The sequence below is a fragment of the Hemiscyllium ocellatum genome, chromosome 3 (genome assembly GCF_020745735.1).
Source record: "Hemiscyllium ocellatum isolate sHemOce1 chromosome 3, sHemOce1.pat.X.cur, whole genome shotgun sequence".
Taxonomy (NCBI): Eukaryota; Metazoa; Chordata; class Chondrichthyes; order Orectolobiformes; family Hemiscylliidae; genus Hemiscyllium; species Hemiscyllium ocellatum.
In genome coordinates, this window is record NC_083403.1 from 92873917 (window position 1) to 92891233 (window position 17317).

At 41.7% G+C, this 17317-nt stretch overlaps 1 protein-coding gene across 1 annotated transcript in view; it reads right to left on the reverse strand.

Moving 5' to 3' along the window:
• The window catches only part of LOC132835750 (collagen alpha-1(XIX) chain-like), a 178982-nt gene that overhangs the window by 46913 nt on the left and 114752 nt on the right, over window positions 1-17317 (reverse strand). Inside the window, exons 30-35 of the mRNA XM_060854846.1 lie at window positions 17152-17205; window positions 15832-15885; window positions 14504-14557; window positions 14349-14420; window positions 12189-12224; window positions 11949-11993 (exon numbers count right to left, since the gene is read on the reverse strand). Of these exons, the coding sequence (XP_060710829.1) occupies window positions 11949-11993; window positions 12189-12224; window positions 14349-14420; window positions 14504-14557; window positions 15832-15885; window positions 17152-17205 (315 nt within the window). The remainder of the gene's footprint in view (window positions 1-11948; window positions 11994-12188; window positions 12225-14348; window positions 14421-14503; window positions 14558-15831; window positions 15886-17151; window positions 17206-17317) is intronic.

The following is a 17317-nucleotide window of genomic DNA, read 5'->3' on the forward strand; positions in this document are numbered from 1 at the left end:
GAGGATTGAGAGCATCAAGTTCCTAGGAGTGATGATAACTGACAACCTGACCTGGAATTCCAACATTGATGCGAGTGGTTCAGGAAATTTGGCATGTTCATAAGGACCCTCATTAACTTTTACAGATATATGATAAAAAGCATACTGTCTGGCTGTATAATGGTCTGGTACAGCCACTGCTCTGCCCAGGACCATAAGAATTTGTGTGACTGGCCCAAGCCATCATGGAAACTAACCTCCCATTTATGGACTCTATGTACATGTCCTGTTGCCACAAAAATTCTGCCAGCATCATCAAAGACCCATCCCCCCGGAAATGCTCTCCTATATTCTCTTCTGTCAGACACAAGATACAGAAGCTTGAACACATGCACCAGCTGGTTCAAGAACAGTTTCTTATCTGTTTTATTAGACTGACGAATAGACTCTCTAACTTCAAATAATGCTTATCATGTTAATGCTGATATTACTACTACAAGACATCTACTACAAGCACACCAACTCCCACAGCTACCTAGGCTATACCTCCTCCCACCTTACCTCCTCTAAAAGCACCATCACTTATTCCCAATTCCTCTGCCTCCACCGCATCTGTTCCCAGGATGACCAATTCCACCTCAGAAAATCCTGGATGGTTTCTTTCTTCCATGATCGCAACTTCCTTTCCCACATAGTTGACAATGCCCTCCAGCGCATCTCCTCCACTTCACACACCGCTGCCCTTGAACCCCACACCTCCCAACACAACAAGGACAGAAGCCATCCACCCCACCCCCGTCCTGGTCCTCACCTTCCACCCCACCAACCTCCACATACATCGCATCATTCTCCGCCACTTCCACCACCTCCAAACAGACCCCACCACCAAAGATACATTTTCCTCCCTACCCCTATCAGCACTCCAGAGAAACTATTCCCTCCGCAACTCCCTCATCAGGTCAACACCCCCCCATTAGCCCACACCCCACTCTTGGAATCTTACCCTGCCACCACAGGAAGAGCAAAGCCTGCACCTACGCCACACCACTCACCTCCATCCAAGGCCCCAAGGGGTCCTTCCACATCCATCAGAAATTTACCTGTGCCCCTACCAATGTCATCTATTGCATCCATCGCACCTGGTGTGGTCACCTCTACATCAGGGAGACAGGATGCCTTCTTGCAGACGGTTTCAGAGAATATCTCTGGGACACCCACACCCACCAACCCCACCACCCCGTGGCTAAACATTTCAACTCCCCTTCCCATTCCGTCAAGGACATGCAGGTCCTGGGCCTCCTCCGATGCCTGGAAGAAGAATGCGTCATATTCCACCTTGGGACCCTGCAACCATACGGGATAAATGTGGATTTCAATAGCTTCCTCATTCCCCCTCCCCCACATTATCCCAGTCCCAAGCCTCCAACATGGCAGTGCTCTCAGGACCTGTCCATCACGCCACACACCCCCTCACTTATCACCTTCTCTCTCACCTTCATCCATCTATCACTTTCTCAGGTATCCTCCCCCCAGCACCACTTCCCGGCCCATGAGCCTCATTCCTGATGAAGAGCTTATGCCTGAAAAGTTGATTCTCCTGCACCTCGGATGCTGCCTGACCTGCAATGCTTTCCCAGCAACACACTCTGGACTCTTATAACGCTCCAGTATCTGCAATCCTCACTTTCTCCTTCTTAATGTTGATATTGTCTAGCACACGTCCTGTGCAGTGGAACCTGTATGCCTTATGCTGTCCAAATGTTTTTTTCACCCTCTGATCTGTATATCCTTTCTGACAATGATCTGTCTGTACTGTTCGCAAACAAAGCATTTCAGTGTACCTGTACACATGACAAGAATTCAAATCAAATCCAAACAAATCAAATCAGCTAAGAACATGAGTGTCAGACATCCTGTTCACTTTGAGAGCTGGTTTTGAGGGACCAGGATCAGTGTCTAGGACTTTCCACATGTAAATAAAGGATGACTTGGCAATGGAATATTGGCCTCCGTGAAGCAATAACAGTAGTGACAAGAGAAAAGCATACCCCTGAAGAAATGCACCCAGACCAGTCGTCTTTGAGTTGGGGGCAAGCTTTTCGGGCATCATTCTATTATTTAGGAAGCTTGACATGTTCGATCCTGCCATTGAAGTCTGGGCCCAGTATGTGGTAAGAATGCAGTACTTTTTCTGGGTAAATGACATTTATGAAAAACAACAAGTAATTCTTCTGACAGCTTGTAGATCTGCAGCTTTTTTGTTTATTAGGAGGCTTAGATTCCCTGAGGCATGTGATACTAAAACCTTTCAAGAGTTGTTGGATTTAGTTCAGGGATAATATGACCATAAACCTCCTCCAATTCTGAGACACTATCAGTTTTACTCAGCAATTTGAGAATCTGTGAAACTGTATCAGGAATTTTGACTAAGTTAAGCTCACTGGCAGATGCATGTAACTATGGTTTAACCGATTAATGATGTAACCATGCAAAGCACATACTAGCTGAAGTCCAGCTGGACGCCGAACAGGTACTACAACTGGCTTTACCATTTGAAAATGTGGCAAGGGGAGTATATGAATTACAGTGTTCTGATGGAGATGGACACACTCATCAGGCTGACTGAGCTTGGGAAACACCACTTGACTGAAGACAATTGCATAGCCTCACTCATTGCATATCCTGAATGGAGGACTCTAGGTCAGCCCACAGCAAAACCCAAAAACAAAGCCAAGCCTTGGCCAAATGGTTAAAATTTTCTTCAGGATCTGGGCCAGCAAGGCATTGTACCTACTGCTGGTATGTGGATTTGAGACAGCAAAAGATTTCCACAGACCTAAACTGAGGAAGAGAACTCATAGAATGGTATTCAGGAGAGTGCACATCCTGGAAAGTTCACTTACATCTGGTTTGGAACAGTTAAATTGTTTAGCAACATTCAAATCAGAATGAATAAAATTAAAAGTCTGGTTAAATGGTCACCCAGTTCTAATGGAGGGCTATACTGTGCAGCCATTTCAGTAATTGCAAAAACAGTCTTTGACAAAATTCGCACGGACTCCAACCCTAAAGTTTACACAAGACCTTGGCTAGAATGATAACCTTTACTGAGGAACCATTACAAATTAAGGGTATAACTTCAGTTCTGGTCTTTACGAGAAGCAGCTGGTTCAGATACCACTGATTGTAGTAAAAGGCTTGGTGTAGCAAAATTGGTTGAGAAAGATTCACTCAGAGTAGCTCAACATTTTTTGATTAGAAAATGGCTGCCTGAGTGAATGCCTCACTAAATACCTGGACGTTTTTCAGGAATGTCTAGGTATCATCAAAGGAAACAAGATCACCTTGAATGTTGATCAGGAAACAATTGCATGATTCTGCAAGGCCTGTCAGGCATCCAGGTTCGATTCCATCCTGAAGTGACTGTCTATGTGCGTTTCCTTTGGGTGCTTTGGTTTCATCCCACAGTCCAAAGATGTGCAGGTTAGGTGGATTGGCCATGGAAATGTGGTATTACAGGGATAAAGCAAGGGACTGGTGGGTTGCTCTTCAGAGAGTTAGTGTGGATTCGATCAGTCAAATGGCCTGTCTGTGCACACTGTAGGATTCTATGATTTATGGTCATTCGATGGTCAAATCAGAAGAGTGGAATGTTTAGGAATCATCAAACCAGTCCAGTTTGTTTTTACTGATTGTGAAGCCTAATCGGTTGATTTGCCTTTGTGGGGATTTTAAATAAATGGTAAACCACTTTTCACAGCTGGATAAATACCCAATTCCTCATACAGAGGACTTATATGCAAAGCTGGCAGAGGGGTTGTTCTTCATAAAGCTGGATATAAGCCTTGAAAAAGGTTGCGTTCCCAAGTTATAGCTTTCAGGAAAGTGAAGAAATAGCTATCATCTTTAGAGGTGTTGGCACACTGTGGTCCCAAGTGAGATCTGGTAGTGAAATATGATTCCTCCCCTAATGGTATAGCATTAACTCATAGGCAGCCCAATGGAGAGGAACGCCCTATAGTGTATGCATCCAGGACTTTGGTTAATGCAGAGCATAAATACATCTAGATAGAGAAAGAGGATTTGGGAGTCATATTTTGAGTCAGGAAGTTCTTTGCAGATCTAAATTTGTAATAATAATGGACCACAAATCCCTGTGAGATCTACTTAAAGAGGTCAGACCTTATTTAAATAGACCTCATAGAGGGCTGTAGTAAGTGATTATAATTACAAGTTGGAATATTATCTGGATGGCCATGTAGTGTTGGCAGATACACCACATATGGAACCGCCTCTGGAAGAGTCTGTTCATGGTTTCAAATTTTCTGGACACACCTCCGGTCACAGCTGACAATATCAGGCTTTGGATTGAGGAAGATCTGGTTCTGGCAACAGCTGGTAGTTATGGAGGGAAACCAAAGGGCCGTTACAACCAAATTGAAGCCTTTTGGAACCTGGAGAGACCAGATCACAATAGTGGACAGCATGGTGAGCAACAGTGAATGTCCATAAAAAAGGTCAGCGCTAGATACTGGCTGAACTCCACCAGAATCATCCAGGGGTTTCCAGGATTGGTGGCCAGGACTGCATGCACACATAGCTATGTAGGTGGGGAAACTTCAAGAGTGCCAAAAAGAACAAAAACTTCTGCTAACAGTTCCCCCACATCCATGGGAATGGCCCAATAAACCCTGAATGATAGTATGTTGAGTATGCAGGTCCTTTCATAGGCTCAATATTCTTAATCGCTGTCGGCGCACATTCAAAATGGTGGGACATGCATTGAGTTCATTTGTCAAATGTGGGGTTGAAGATAGAAAAACTGCACACATCTTTTGCAATACATGGATTCCTGCAAGTGTTGGTCACAGGTAATGGGCCATCACTTACCAGCAGGAAATTTGAGAATTTCTTAAAGCTGAATGATATTTGATATAAGGGCAGCTGCATACCATCAATCATCCAATGGTATTGCAGAAAGTGCAGCCCAAGCTTTGAAGGAAGACTTAAAGAAATGGTCTACAGCTTCACTAGATACAAAACTGTCCCAATTCCTATTTGATTATAGGACCATCACTCATACAACTACAAGGAGAGCTCCAGCAGAGATGCTAATGGGGAGAAGACTCAACAATAAGTTAAATCTAATCATCCTAAACCTTGAGGGGAATGTGAAATGTCATTAGGAATACCAATGCCAAACATAATACTCTGCTAAGCAAGAAGGGCAGTTTATTCCAGCGGATGAAGTTTGGTGTAGGAACCATGGGAATGGCCCTGTATTAGATAAATACTTGCAACGCGATATAGTCTCTCAGATGTTTGTTCGGTGGACACTCTCACTGAGCTATCTGAAACTCTTGTTCTTCTCTGTCAGCCAGGGCTCCCTGATTAGACCAGATTAACAGGGTCTAATGGTATGGGTATGAAGCAGGTTGACATGAGGTCAGGTCCAGTGTCATATAAATTGAGGTATGTGTGACAGTCCTGAACAAGCATGTAGACCATATGAAAGCTGCAAACACACAAGCAGTACAGATGCAAAAGATGCCTGGCTCATTGACAGCTTTTCAACTATTCCAAAAGCTGTAGGTTCTCCATTTCCAATAAGCATTGAAGACATCTCAGAATCTAAGATGGATATGATGGATGTCACTGCCCCAATGCCTTTGCAGCTAAAAGAAGAGAATGAAATTCTTCCAAGATGCTCTGGGGCAGGAGACGATGTACTGTGCGATGTATGTCATATCAGAGGCAGAATTGGAGGAACCTGGCCTGGAGCTGAAATGTTGCAGGAGGAGCTACAATAGAAAAAAAACAGCCTATGTCTTTAGACTCAGAGGGGAAGGGATGTAATGATTGTAATCAGGCCAGCCAGGTGGACGTCATAGAATATGAGTTCCCTGCTTGGGGCTGTTAATCTGGTCCAATCAGGGAGCCCTGGCTGACAGAGAAGAACAAGAGTTTCAGATAGCTCAGTGAGAGTGTCCACCGAACAAACATCTGAGAGACTATATCTCATTGCAAGTATTTATCTAATAAAGCATTGAGAGGCAATGTATATCACTGCTTGTGAAACTCTAATAAGTCATTTGAGGACTATATCTTGATGTGACTATACTTCAAAGAAACCTCGAAGGGACACTACAACTTATTGCAAGAATATATCTAATAAAACATGGAGAGTCAAACGATTTCACGACAATATACGTATCTAATATACCTCTGAGACATTATCTCTCACTGTAAGCGTGCATCTGATAGACTATTAAGAGACACCATTCTTCACTCTGAATGCATATCTAATAAACCATTGTGAAACACTATAGTTCTGGTTAAGATGGCAACAGAGTAAGACACTCTAGCTGGAGTTCCTCTGCTCACCCGGTCTTTTACCTCTTTCTTTCCTCTTTTTCCTCTGGCTGCAGTTTTCTGTCCCCACCCCAACCATGCCCCTCCCCACAAGGAGCAGGAGCAGAGCAAGCATGGGCTGAGCTGGGAGCTGAGTCACTGTTGGACCCAGAATGGGAGCAGAGTGAGCACGTGCCGAGCTGGGAGCTGAATCATGGCTGGATCTGGAGCGGCAGCAGAGTGAGCACGGGCCGAGCTGGAGGGACTCTTGGAGGCAAGGCCAGTGCGTGAAGGCAGTGAGGCCTCATGTTCTGAAACCTGGCATGCACATACTCAGTGGAAATGGCATATAACTTGTGTACTTTAAAGACACTTCTTATTTTCATTCTGGACAACTTAAACTTTGCATTCCAATGCTAGCCCTATTTATTTAGTATCTCAAAGTAAAGTATAAGTATGCAAGTTAGCTTGCTGAGCTTGAAGGTTTGTTTTCAGACATTTCATCATCATACTAGGCAACATGATCAATGAGAGTCTCTGGTGAAACACTGGTACTATGTCCCACCTTTCTAAATATAGGTCTTGGTTTCTTAAGGTGGGTAATGTCATTTCCGGTTCTTTTTTTCAAGAGAAGGTTGATAGGGTCTAAATCAATGTGTTTATTGATGGAATTCTGGTTAGAATGCCATGCCTCTAAGAATTGTGCGTGTCTTTGTTTCACCTGTTCTAGGATGTGTGTGTGTGTTGTCCCAGTCAAAGTGGTGTCCTTCTTTGTCTGTACGTATACAAACCAATGATAGTGAGTCATGTTTTTTGGTGGCCAGTTGGTGTTCATGTATCCTGGTGACAAGTATCCTGCCAGTTTGTCTGATGTAATGCTTTTTTACAGTTCTTGCATGGTATCTTGAAAATAACGTTTTTATTTGGTGGTATTTATTGGATCCTTCAGGTTCATTAGTTGCTGTTTAAGTGTGTTGGTAGGGTTGTGCGTAACCATGATGCCAAGTGGTCTGAGTAGCCTGGAAGTCATTTCTGATATGTCTTTGATGTAAGGTAATGCGGCTACAATTTTTGGTTGTGTTGTGTCTGCTTGTTTGGGGTTGTTTCTGAGGAACTGGTGGATTTTGTTTATTGGATACCTGTTTTTATTTAAAATGTATAAATATTTTTCTTCTGCTTTTTGTAGTTCTTGGGTGCTGCATTGTAATGTAGCTCGTTGAAATAATGTCTTGATGCAACTCCATTTGTGGGTGTTCAGATGGTTGCTTCTGGAGTTAAGCATTTGGTCCATGTGTGTTGTTTTTCTGTAGACACTGGTTTGAAGCTCTCTGTTAACTGTGCGTTCAACTGGCATGTCTAGAAATGGGAGTCTGTTGTTGTTCTCCTCTTCTTTTGTATTGTTGATGGCTTCCTCTAATTTGTTCCGTTTTGTGATGACAAAAGTGTCATCTACGTAGAAGACCCAAAGTTTGGGTTGGATAGATGGGAGGGCAGCTTGCTCAACTCTGCATTACTGCTTCTGCTATGAGTCCTGACATTGGTGATCCCATAGGTGTTCCATTGACTTGTTTGTAGGTTTTGTTATTGAATGTGAAGTGGGTGGTGAAGCACAGGTCCACTAGCTTGAGGATGTTATCTTTCCTGATGAAGTTTGTGGTCCTGGTTTTCCTAGTAGTGATGCCAGTGTTTTTATGGCCAGGTCATGTTAATTGATGTGAAAAGGGCTGTAGCATCAAAGGAGACCATTACTTCATCCTCTTCTATCTTGGTGCCTTTGATGGTGTTCAGGAACTCTTGGGTGGAGTGAATGGAGTAGTGAGAATCTTCATTAGGTCTTTTAGCTTATGGTGGACATTTTTAGCTAGTTTGTAATTGGTGTACCAGGTAGGGAGACAATGGGTCTGAGGGGGCCCCTGGTTTGTGTATTTTTGGTAAACCATAGAAGCGTGGTGTGTTGGATCCATCTGGTTTCATGTTTTGAAAATTTGTCCTGTTTAATTCTGCCGATTTTTTAAGTGCTGTTAAAATTGATGAGATTCTGTTTAATAGCCGTGGGGTCAGGTCTATCGCCACCTGCTGTTAAGAAACTTGCCATCAAGATACATGAACCCCAACTGGCCACCAAAAGACATGACCCAACTATCACTAATTTCCATACGTACAGACAAAGAAGGACACTGCTTTGACTGGGACAACACACACATCCTAGGACAGGCAAAACAAAGACACGCATGAGAAATCTTCGAAGCATGGCATTCTAACGAGAACTCCACCAATAAAGACATTGATTTGGACACTATCTACCATTGCTTGAAAAAAAAGAACCGGAAATGACATCACCCACATTAAGAAACCAAGATCTATAAATAGAGAGGCGGGACATACCACCAGCGCTTTACCAGAGACTCTCACTGATGATGTTACCTAGTATGATGATGAAACAACTGAAAACAAACCTTCAAGCTCAACAAGCTAACTTACAAGCTAAGTCATAGAGTCATAGAGATGTACAGCATGGAAACAGACCCTTCAGTCCAATCCGTCCATGCCGACCAGATATCCCAACCCAATCTAGTCCCACCTACCAGCACCCATCCCACATCCCTCCAAACCCTTCCTATTCATATACCCATTCAAATGCCTCTTAAATGTTGCAATTGTACCAGCCTCCACCACATCTTCAGGCAGCTCATTCCACCTCTGCATGAGAAAGTTGCCCCTTAGGTCTCTTTTATATCTTTCCCCTCCCACCCTAAACCTATGCCCTCTAGTTCTGAACTCCCCGACCCCAGGGATAAAACTTTGTCTATTTATCCTATCCATGCCCCTCATAATTTTGTAAACCTCTATAAGGTCACCCCTCAGCTCTGACGCTCCAGGGAAATGAGCCCCAGCCTGTTCAGCCTCTCCCTATAGCTCAGATCCTCCAACCCTGGCAACATCCTTGTAAATCTTTCTGAACCCTTTCAAGTTTCACAACATCTTTCTGACAGGAAGGAGACCAGAATTGCACGCAATATTCCAACAACCAGTTTCCTGTACAGCCGCAACATGACCTCCCAACTCCTGTACTCAATACTCTGACCAATAAAGGAAAGCATACCAAACGCCTTCTTCACTATCCTATCTATCTGTGACTCCACTTTCAAGGAGCTATGAACCTGCACTCCAAGGTCTCTTTGTTCAGCAACACTCCCTAGGACCTTACAATTAAGTTTATAAGTCCTGCTAAGATTTGCTTTCCCAAAATGTAGCACCTCGCATTTATCTTATCATCAATCTGAGCTACAAATCTTTTCAAAAATCGCTATTACTTAAAATATCTGTACCTAGGTACCCTGTACCTAAGATAGCACTGAGGGGCGACATTACAAACTTTGCATTGCACTCATTCGAGTGAATACAATAAATGCCATTGTATTCACTGCAAGTGTGCAATTACTAAGTCACAGGGGAATTGTACCTCCCTGTGAAGGTAAACTGAACAAATTTCTGAGTAACTATATTTCTTTGGAATTGTGTACCTGACAAACCACTGAGGAACATATCTAACTGCAGTGTGCATCTAATAGATCAAAGAGGGATCATATCTTGCTGCGACTGTCTACTTAAAAAAAAACTGCAGAGCATCATATCTCATTTTGTGTGCTAATTTAATGAACCACTAAGGGACTATATTTCACTGCAAGTTTTTATTTAATGAACCACTGAGAAATTACAGTTCACTGAGTATAAACCACTGAGCGATACAATATCTGACTGCAAGTGTGGATCTAATAAAACACTGAGTGACGATACTTCACTACGAATATATATCTTGTACATCGATATATATTTATGTAACTACTGAGGGTCAATATATCTTACTGTGCATTCACATCAAATAAACTATTGAGGAACTATTTCTCATTACATGTATAAATCTTATAAACCACTAAGGGACAATATCACTGAGAGTGTATATCTAAAATATCAGTCATGATTTGGAGGTTCCAGTGTTGGATTGGGGTGTACAAAGTTAAAAATCATGTAACACCAGGTTATAGTCCAACAGGTTTATTTGGAAGCACAAGCTTTCAGAGTGTTGCTCCTTCATTAGGTGGTGAAGGAGCAGCGTTCTGAAAGCTTGTGCTTCCAAATAAACCTGTTGGACTATAACATGGTGTTGTGTGATTTTTAACTAAAATACCAGTGAGGGTTTATATCTCACTAGGAATGTCTGCCTAATAAATCACTGAGGGACTGTATCTCAGTGTAAGACTGTATCCAATAAACCACCAAGGAATGCTGTCTTTTACTGTGAATGCATACCTAATAAACTACTGAAGGACAATCCATCTCACTGAGAGTATATATCAAATAAACCACTGAGGACCTATATAACAGAAATTGCTAGGAAAACTCAGTAGACCTGAGTTCATACTTCTGAGAAAGATTCACTGGAACTGAAATTTTAAGTTTGCTTTCTTTCCACAAATGCTGCCAGCCGTACTGAGTTTTCCCAGCAATGTTTGTTTTTGTTTCTGATTTCCTCATCCACAGTTTTTTGGTTTAGTTTTGTTTCACTGAGGAACTATATCCCACTGTGAGTGTGTTTCTAATAAACTATTTAGTGACTATATCATGCTGTCAGTGTGTATGTAATAAACCTTGGCAGGGATATATTGCACCATCTCTGACCTGGATTTACATTTAACATTTTGCAACTTTCTATCACCCGGCAACATCTTATCTATGCACCCAGTAAATACTAACTTCATCATTGCATTTTATCTGAGCAGAAAGGTGCAATCAAATCTTATTTATAGAATCAGAGAATCATTATAATAATTTCTCAGTCTGGTTTTGGCTTTATTGCTGGGTGTGTGGTTTGTTTAATGAATTCTCGTCAATATCACCATTTCATGTGATGAATCCCTCACCACTGCTTGCCATATTGGTGTGAGCTAACTGGTCTCTTACTCACCATAAAACAGCCTTGCTGCAACATTCACCTTTCAGTTGGATTTACAGAGACTGCTTTGTCAATTAGGTTAGAGGAAAAGCACTGGATAGTCTAAGCAGAAGAAGCTCTTGCCGTAAATAGGATGCAGTTTATTGCATGATCATAGTTAGGTACAAGTTATACTGCTAACATAGGTTTTTTGACTAAGACTATAAGGAGACAGTAGATCTGTGCATAGTTCGCCTCTTTCAAGATTGAGATCAATCCCTCCACCCAAAATGTTATGACAGCATCATACTGGGCGGAACTTCATGTACTTCTCAGAATTAACCCTTTCGCAAATAAACACATTGTCTAATGTATGGAAACTATTCTTTTTGTCATCAATTTTCACCTTATGTTTCTTCCTTAACAGCAATAATTTCCTTTGAGCCATAACTCCAAAAGTGTCTAAATAAACCCTCCACCAAGTGGCTGCTTTGTGCATCTAAACTTGAAGAGTATGAGTGAAAAGGTCATTGGACTTTGAGTACGGGACTGTCTAGCTGATCCTGCCTACACCAAGCGTCCTCATATGTTGCCATATGTATCAGATGGCAATTAGCACGTAAGACATAGTTAACTTGATGTTTGTTTTTTTTTTAAAAGAATAATGTTTTACTCAACAACTTACCCGTTCACCCTTGGGTCCACGGTCTCCTTTGTACCCTGGTGAACCCTACAATTAAATAAGACAAATAAAGTATTATTTAATGTCTAATGTTGTACAAATAACCATTAGTGTTAATTGTAAAACTTATACAATTACTACCAGGAATCTATTCATTTTATATGGCATGAAGAGACAGACGATGGAGCAGCAAAAAAAAAGAAAATGATCAGGAACCCTGGAATGTTCTTCTGGTTTGCTTACCTGGGAACCTGGGAAGCCACGTCCTCCAGTTTTCCCCTGTTGGGAGATAAAAAGGAAACAGACCTCGTGAACAGCTATGAATCCGGCTGGTGACATTAATAAAAGTAGGAATGAATTTTGTGTGCAACATTAGCTCCAGCCCCATCAGCCCAAAGCCACTGCAATGATAAAGCACAGGGTATATATATATATCCAAATCCCTTCCAAAAGATCGACCACTGACCCAAGCAGCATAGCTGTGAGAAGATACATGAAAGATGCTTCCTAATTATGAGGGTGCATTTCAAAGTCAATATCTCTAACTGAATGCTGTGAATATGTCACAGTTCAGAAAAATGTACAAATTTAGATGTTCTTTCAGCACACTCACACATTCTTTGGGATTATCAATATGATGTCTATTTAACATTAAACTTTTCTGTTTCATTGTTCTTGCTTTCCAATGCAGTTATGAGTATCTGAAGCTTACCAACCTTTCTTTTACCCTGCTTTATTTGTTAACATTCATGCACTGCACACTGAATTTATATATGATTGCATTCCCACTTGTCTAACATCCTCATCTCTTACGCGAATCATAGAGATGTTCAGACCTTTCGGTCCAACCCATCAATGCCGACTAGATATCCCAACCCAATCTAGTCCCACCTGCCAGCACCTGGCCCATATCCCTCCAAACCTTTCCTGTTCATATATCCATTCAAATGCCTCTTAAAGGTTGCAATTGTACCAGCCTCCACCACTTCCTCTGGCAGCTCATTCCAAACATGTACCACCCTCTGTGTGATAAAGTTGCCCCGTAGGTCTCCCCTCCCCGTAGGTATCTTTCCCCTCTCACCCTAAACCTATGCCCTCTAGTTTTGGAATCCCCGACCCAGGGAAAATACTTTGCCTATTTACCCTATCCATGTCCGTCATAATTTTGTAAGCCTCTATAAGGTCACCCCTCAGTCTCTGATGCTCCAGGGAAAACAACCCCAGCCTGTTCAGCCGCTCTCTGTAGCTCAAATCCTCCAACCCTGGCAACATCCTTGTAAATCTTTTCTGAACCCTTTCAAGTTTCACAACATCTTTCTGATAGGAAGGAGACCAGAATTGCACGCAATATTCCAACAGTGGCATAACCAATTTCATGTACAGCCACAACATGACCTCCCAACTCCTGTATTCAAGTCTTAAATGCAACTCCCAATCCTTTGTGCATTTTGATGTTTGTTTCTAATGCTTCACCATGTTCCTTGTCTATTGTAGGTCAGGTTTAAACCCTCCCCAACAATCAATAAGGTGTTAGATGATCAGCACAGGCAGCTTGAGCCTCATCATGAGACTTACATGCATTCTTGAAATATTGCAATGTCCTTGCGTTCAACTGCTACTCCTTCAAGGGAGAATTTTACGGCATTTACAACTAAAGACTTTTTTTAAGTTTGTGATCAGACAGAGTGTTGGTGGAACAAGCCAGCCTCTCAGAAGACCATTCTAACCTTGACAGATGTACAGGTAGTGCCACTTCCAGATCTGCAAATCCTGTCACTGAGCCTTTTACCAAGGACAGCCAGTTACCCAGCAGCATTATTCTAAGAAAGTATGGCACTACAAATGTTAGGAATTTAGGGTCAAACAATCAAAAGCTTAGTCAAAAAGGTAGGTTTGAATGAGTGTTTTAAATGTTCGGAGGCAGAGAGGGGTAGGGAGGTCAAAACAATCTTCTCTGTGAGATATCTAATGGAGAGATATTGTTCCTTAGCTTATATAGCTAGTTATATAGCAAGAATCTGGGCTGGACGTTGGGGTAGTGGAGTGCAGGATCACCATACCTTACTGATCCCAGTGAATTATAGCTTACCTGATAAAGACAGCCAAAAGATTTAACATAATATAATACTGATTCAGTTTTTCCCTAAATGATTCTTGAGTTGGCACCCACATTTGCCACAAGCAGATGGTAAATGAAAGGAAAATGTAGTACTTAGCACTTATATTATAAATATGAGGGAAATGAGACGAAAAACCAAGGAAAAGCTTCTACTAGCAGAAATAAACATAACATATTGAATTTCCATACCCATCACTGAGCAGATAGTTATCTATAGCCTATGAGTATCACTACATGCATTATGACAAGTAAATTCCTAATTAAGAAATCAGTTTGATACATACTGGAGCACCAGGGGGTCCTTCTGGTCCAGGATAGCCAGTTTCTCCCAACGGTCCTCTATCCCCTTTCAATCCCTACCAATACAGAGGCAAAATGAAACTTTACTTTCCAAATGCTGGATAATATGAAAAGATATAACAATATGAATTGAACTCACTGGTTCGCCTGTTGCACCAATTGGCCCTGGCTGACCAGGAAGACCAGGTTTCCCCTTTTATAAAGAAAGAATAAAAACAAGCATTGTTAGATATTTCTATTGAGGAGCTACTTATTACTAGAATGAAGTAGCAATTGAAAAAAACAATGCCTTCAGTGTGATAAACTAAAATATTTACTGTTTGCTTACAGTTGCTGCATTACTGATGAATGATGTTGCTTTGATGAAATCGTGTTCATAAGATCACAGAATGATGCAGTGCAAAAGGAGTCCATTTGGTTCACTGTACCTGCCATACTTCTCTGAAGGAGTTTCAATTAATCCTATAGTACTCTTTGCCCAAAGTGCACCATCCTCTTCAAAATGTTCCCCATAAAGGCAGACTTTGATAGCAGACTATTGACTAATAATTCACATCAGGGGCAAGTGCTAAACTCCAGAGTAACAGCTGGAGTATATGGGAGGGTTGAGGAGGGTGGTACTGCTCACATTGTTCCCAAACACCCCCTTGAAGAAAAGTAATTTCCAGACTGACTAATGTTTATTAAGCTTGGCCTTCAATAATAAAACAAGGTAGGGGTATGAGGAGGGGGCATGAATAGACTGATGACTGGACTTGCACTCTCAAAAACGTAGGGGGTAGTCTTTAGAAACCAGGTTATTAGGAGTAAAATCAAGCAATGTCATGTAGGTGGGGGCACCCCTGAATCACACTGGCTCCACACAAATGATGTGACCATCCGTCCTTCAAAACCTTTTCAGTAAAGTTGTAAACAAAAAGTCTTCTTACTCTCACCCACCTGTTATTGACCAACATTCGAAGGTAGATTGAGAGCCTGCAACAGCCTCAGGTTACCTGGGTTGCCCCGTATTGAGAGAAATCAGGTCAGGTCGGGCATGAAGGTTGTGGTCAAGGCACCCACACATTTTACATATTCCTCTCCCTAACCTGTACCACCTGGATGGGATCCATAACATCCAGCCCATGGACTCAGGGCCAATTATATGATGTAATTGTATGCACAATCAATGGTTAAACTCCAAAAGAATAACAACAGACCTGATGTTTCTTAGAAACACAGAGGAACAATCTTTACCCTAAATTGATTCCAAGTTGCATGGTTTGAACTATTTTCTGTTGGAACAGTTGTATTGTTTAAACTGTCTTATTTTGAACAGAAAGCTGATGAAACTTAATGGTGAATGAACTCACAGAATATTGAATAATCTAATGCCAATAGCAGTTAGGCAGCAGTTTGAAATTTGATTATATCATTTTTCCACATATAAATTCATCACTACTATCCACCTTCCTTTCAAATATTCACCTGTGGGCCAGTCAGTCCTTGGGGACCTGGTGGTCCTGGCATTCCTGGATCTCCCTAGAATTACATCAAAACAAGATTGTACAAATAAGTGACAAATCCTCAGAGAAACACCCAGTTTGTGTTTATCAGTCCATTGAACAACAGGAGTACAACACATTTACTGAGCCTCTATCACAATTGCTCATGAGTGTTATCAAAATTGTAATGTTCAAACTTGTAAGTAAACATGTTGCTACAGCTCTACAGGTCCTTGATGAGACACATTTGTGTACAGTAGTCCCCCCGTACTCATGGGGGATATATTCCAAGACCTACCGTGGAAGCCCGAAACCCCGGATAGGGGCAAACCCATTCATTTAAATGGGTAATTTACCTTCCCAGCAACGCCTTGGTCTCTGGTTCTGGCATGTTCCCTGCAATATGTTCAGGCCATGGTAAACCGCAGGTAACTGAAACCACAGAAACCGGATCAGTAGATATGGAGGTTGCCCTGTATATATTTGGCCCCATCACTTAAAGAGGGATTTAATTACTCTAGAAGCATTTGAAAGAAGATTCACTGAACTGATTCTTGAGATGTGAGGGTTGTCTTATAAAGAAAAGTTGGACAAGTTAGGCCTATAGTTATTGGAGTCTAGAAGAGTGAGAGGTGAATTTTTAAAATTATTTTAGATTGTAAGGGAACTTGACAGGATAGATGCTGGGAGAATGATTCCCCTCGTTGGGGAATCTTTTTCTAGGGGACAGAATAAGATGTCTCCCAGTTAAGATTAAAATCGGGAATGTTTTCTCTCAGATGATCCTTAATTACTACAATCTCTTCCAGACAGAACATGGGGTGGCTGGGTCATTGACTCAAGGATTTTGATCAACAACGGAATCAAAATTTATCGGGACTGGCAGGGTAGTGGAGTTAATACCAGAATCGGAAAGTTACGTTTAGCCTCATTTTACAAAAGGCCCCATGTTCCTTCTCAATTAATCTCAGTGAATTCAAACCTTGCTAATAATGACCATCGAATAGATCTACCATGTTCTAGAGAATGGGAGGAAACAGCCTACTCCTTGTTGATCTGGGGACACCTGTTGGAGAGTGAATGTGTCAATGTTCATGAGCAAAGGGTTTCTTGACTCTGATGTCATATGTATGAAGCATGGGCAGTTGTATTAGCTACTCAAAGGAAATCAACATCATAGCACAACGTTAGACAATCAGAAGAAGGAAAGGTAAAAAGAGAGAAAACTGGAAAAAAAAATACAATGATAAAATAAGGTTTGAGAGGTAGAGAAAGGAAAAAAGGAAAAGAGGGAGAGAGGTACCTTTTTTCCTGGTGGACCTTCTAATCCTGGCAATCCCATTGGGCCCATTTCTCCCTGGAAGAGTGTAACAGTCAGTTATTACCATACAGGTGAAACATCTAAAAGAAGAATCAAGTGTTTTTGAATGCATTACATCCCCAGCTTGACTATATTCATGCCCTTTTAT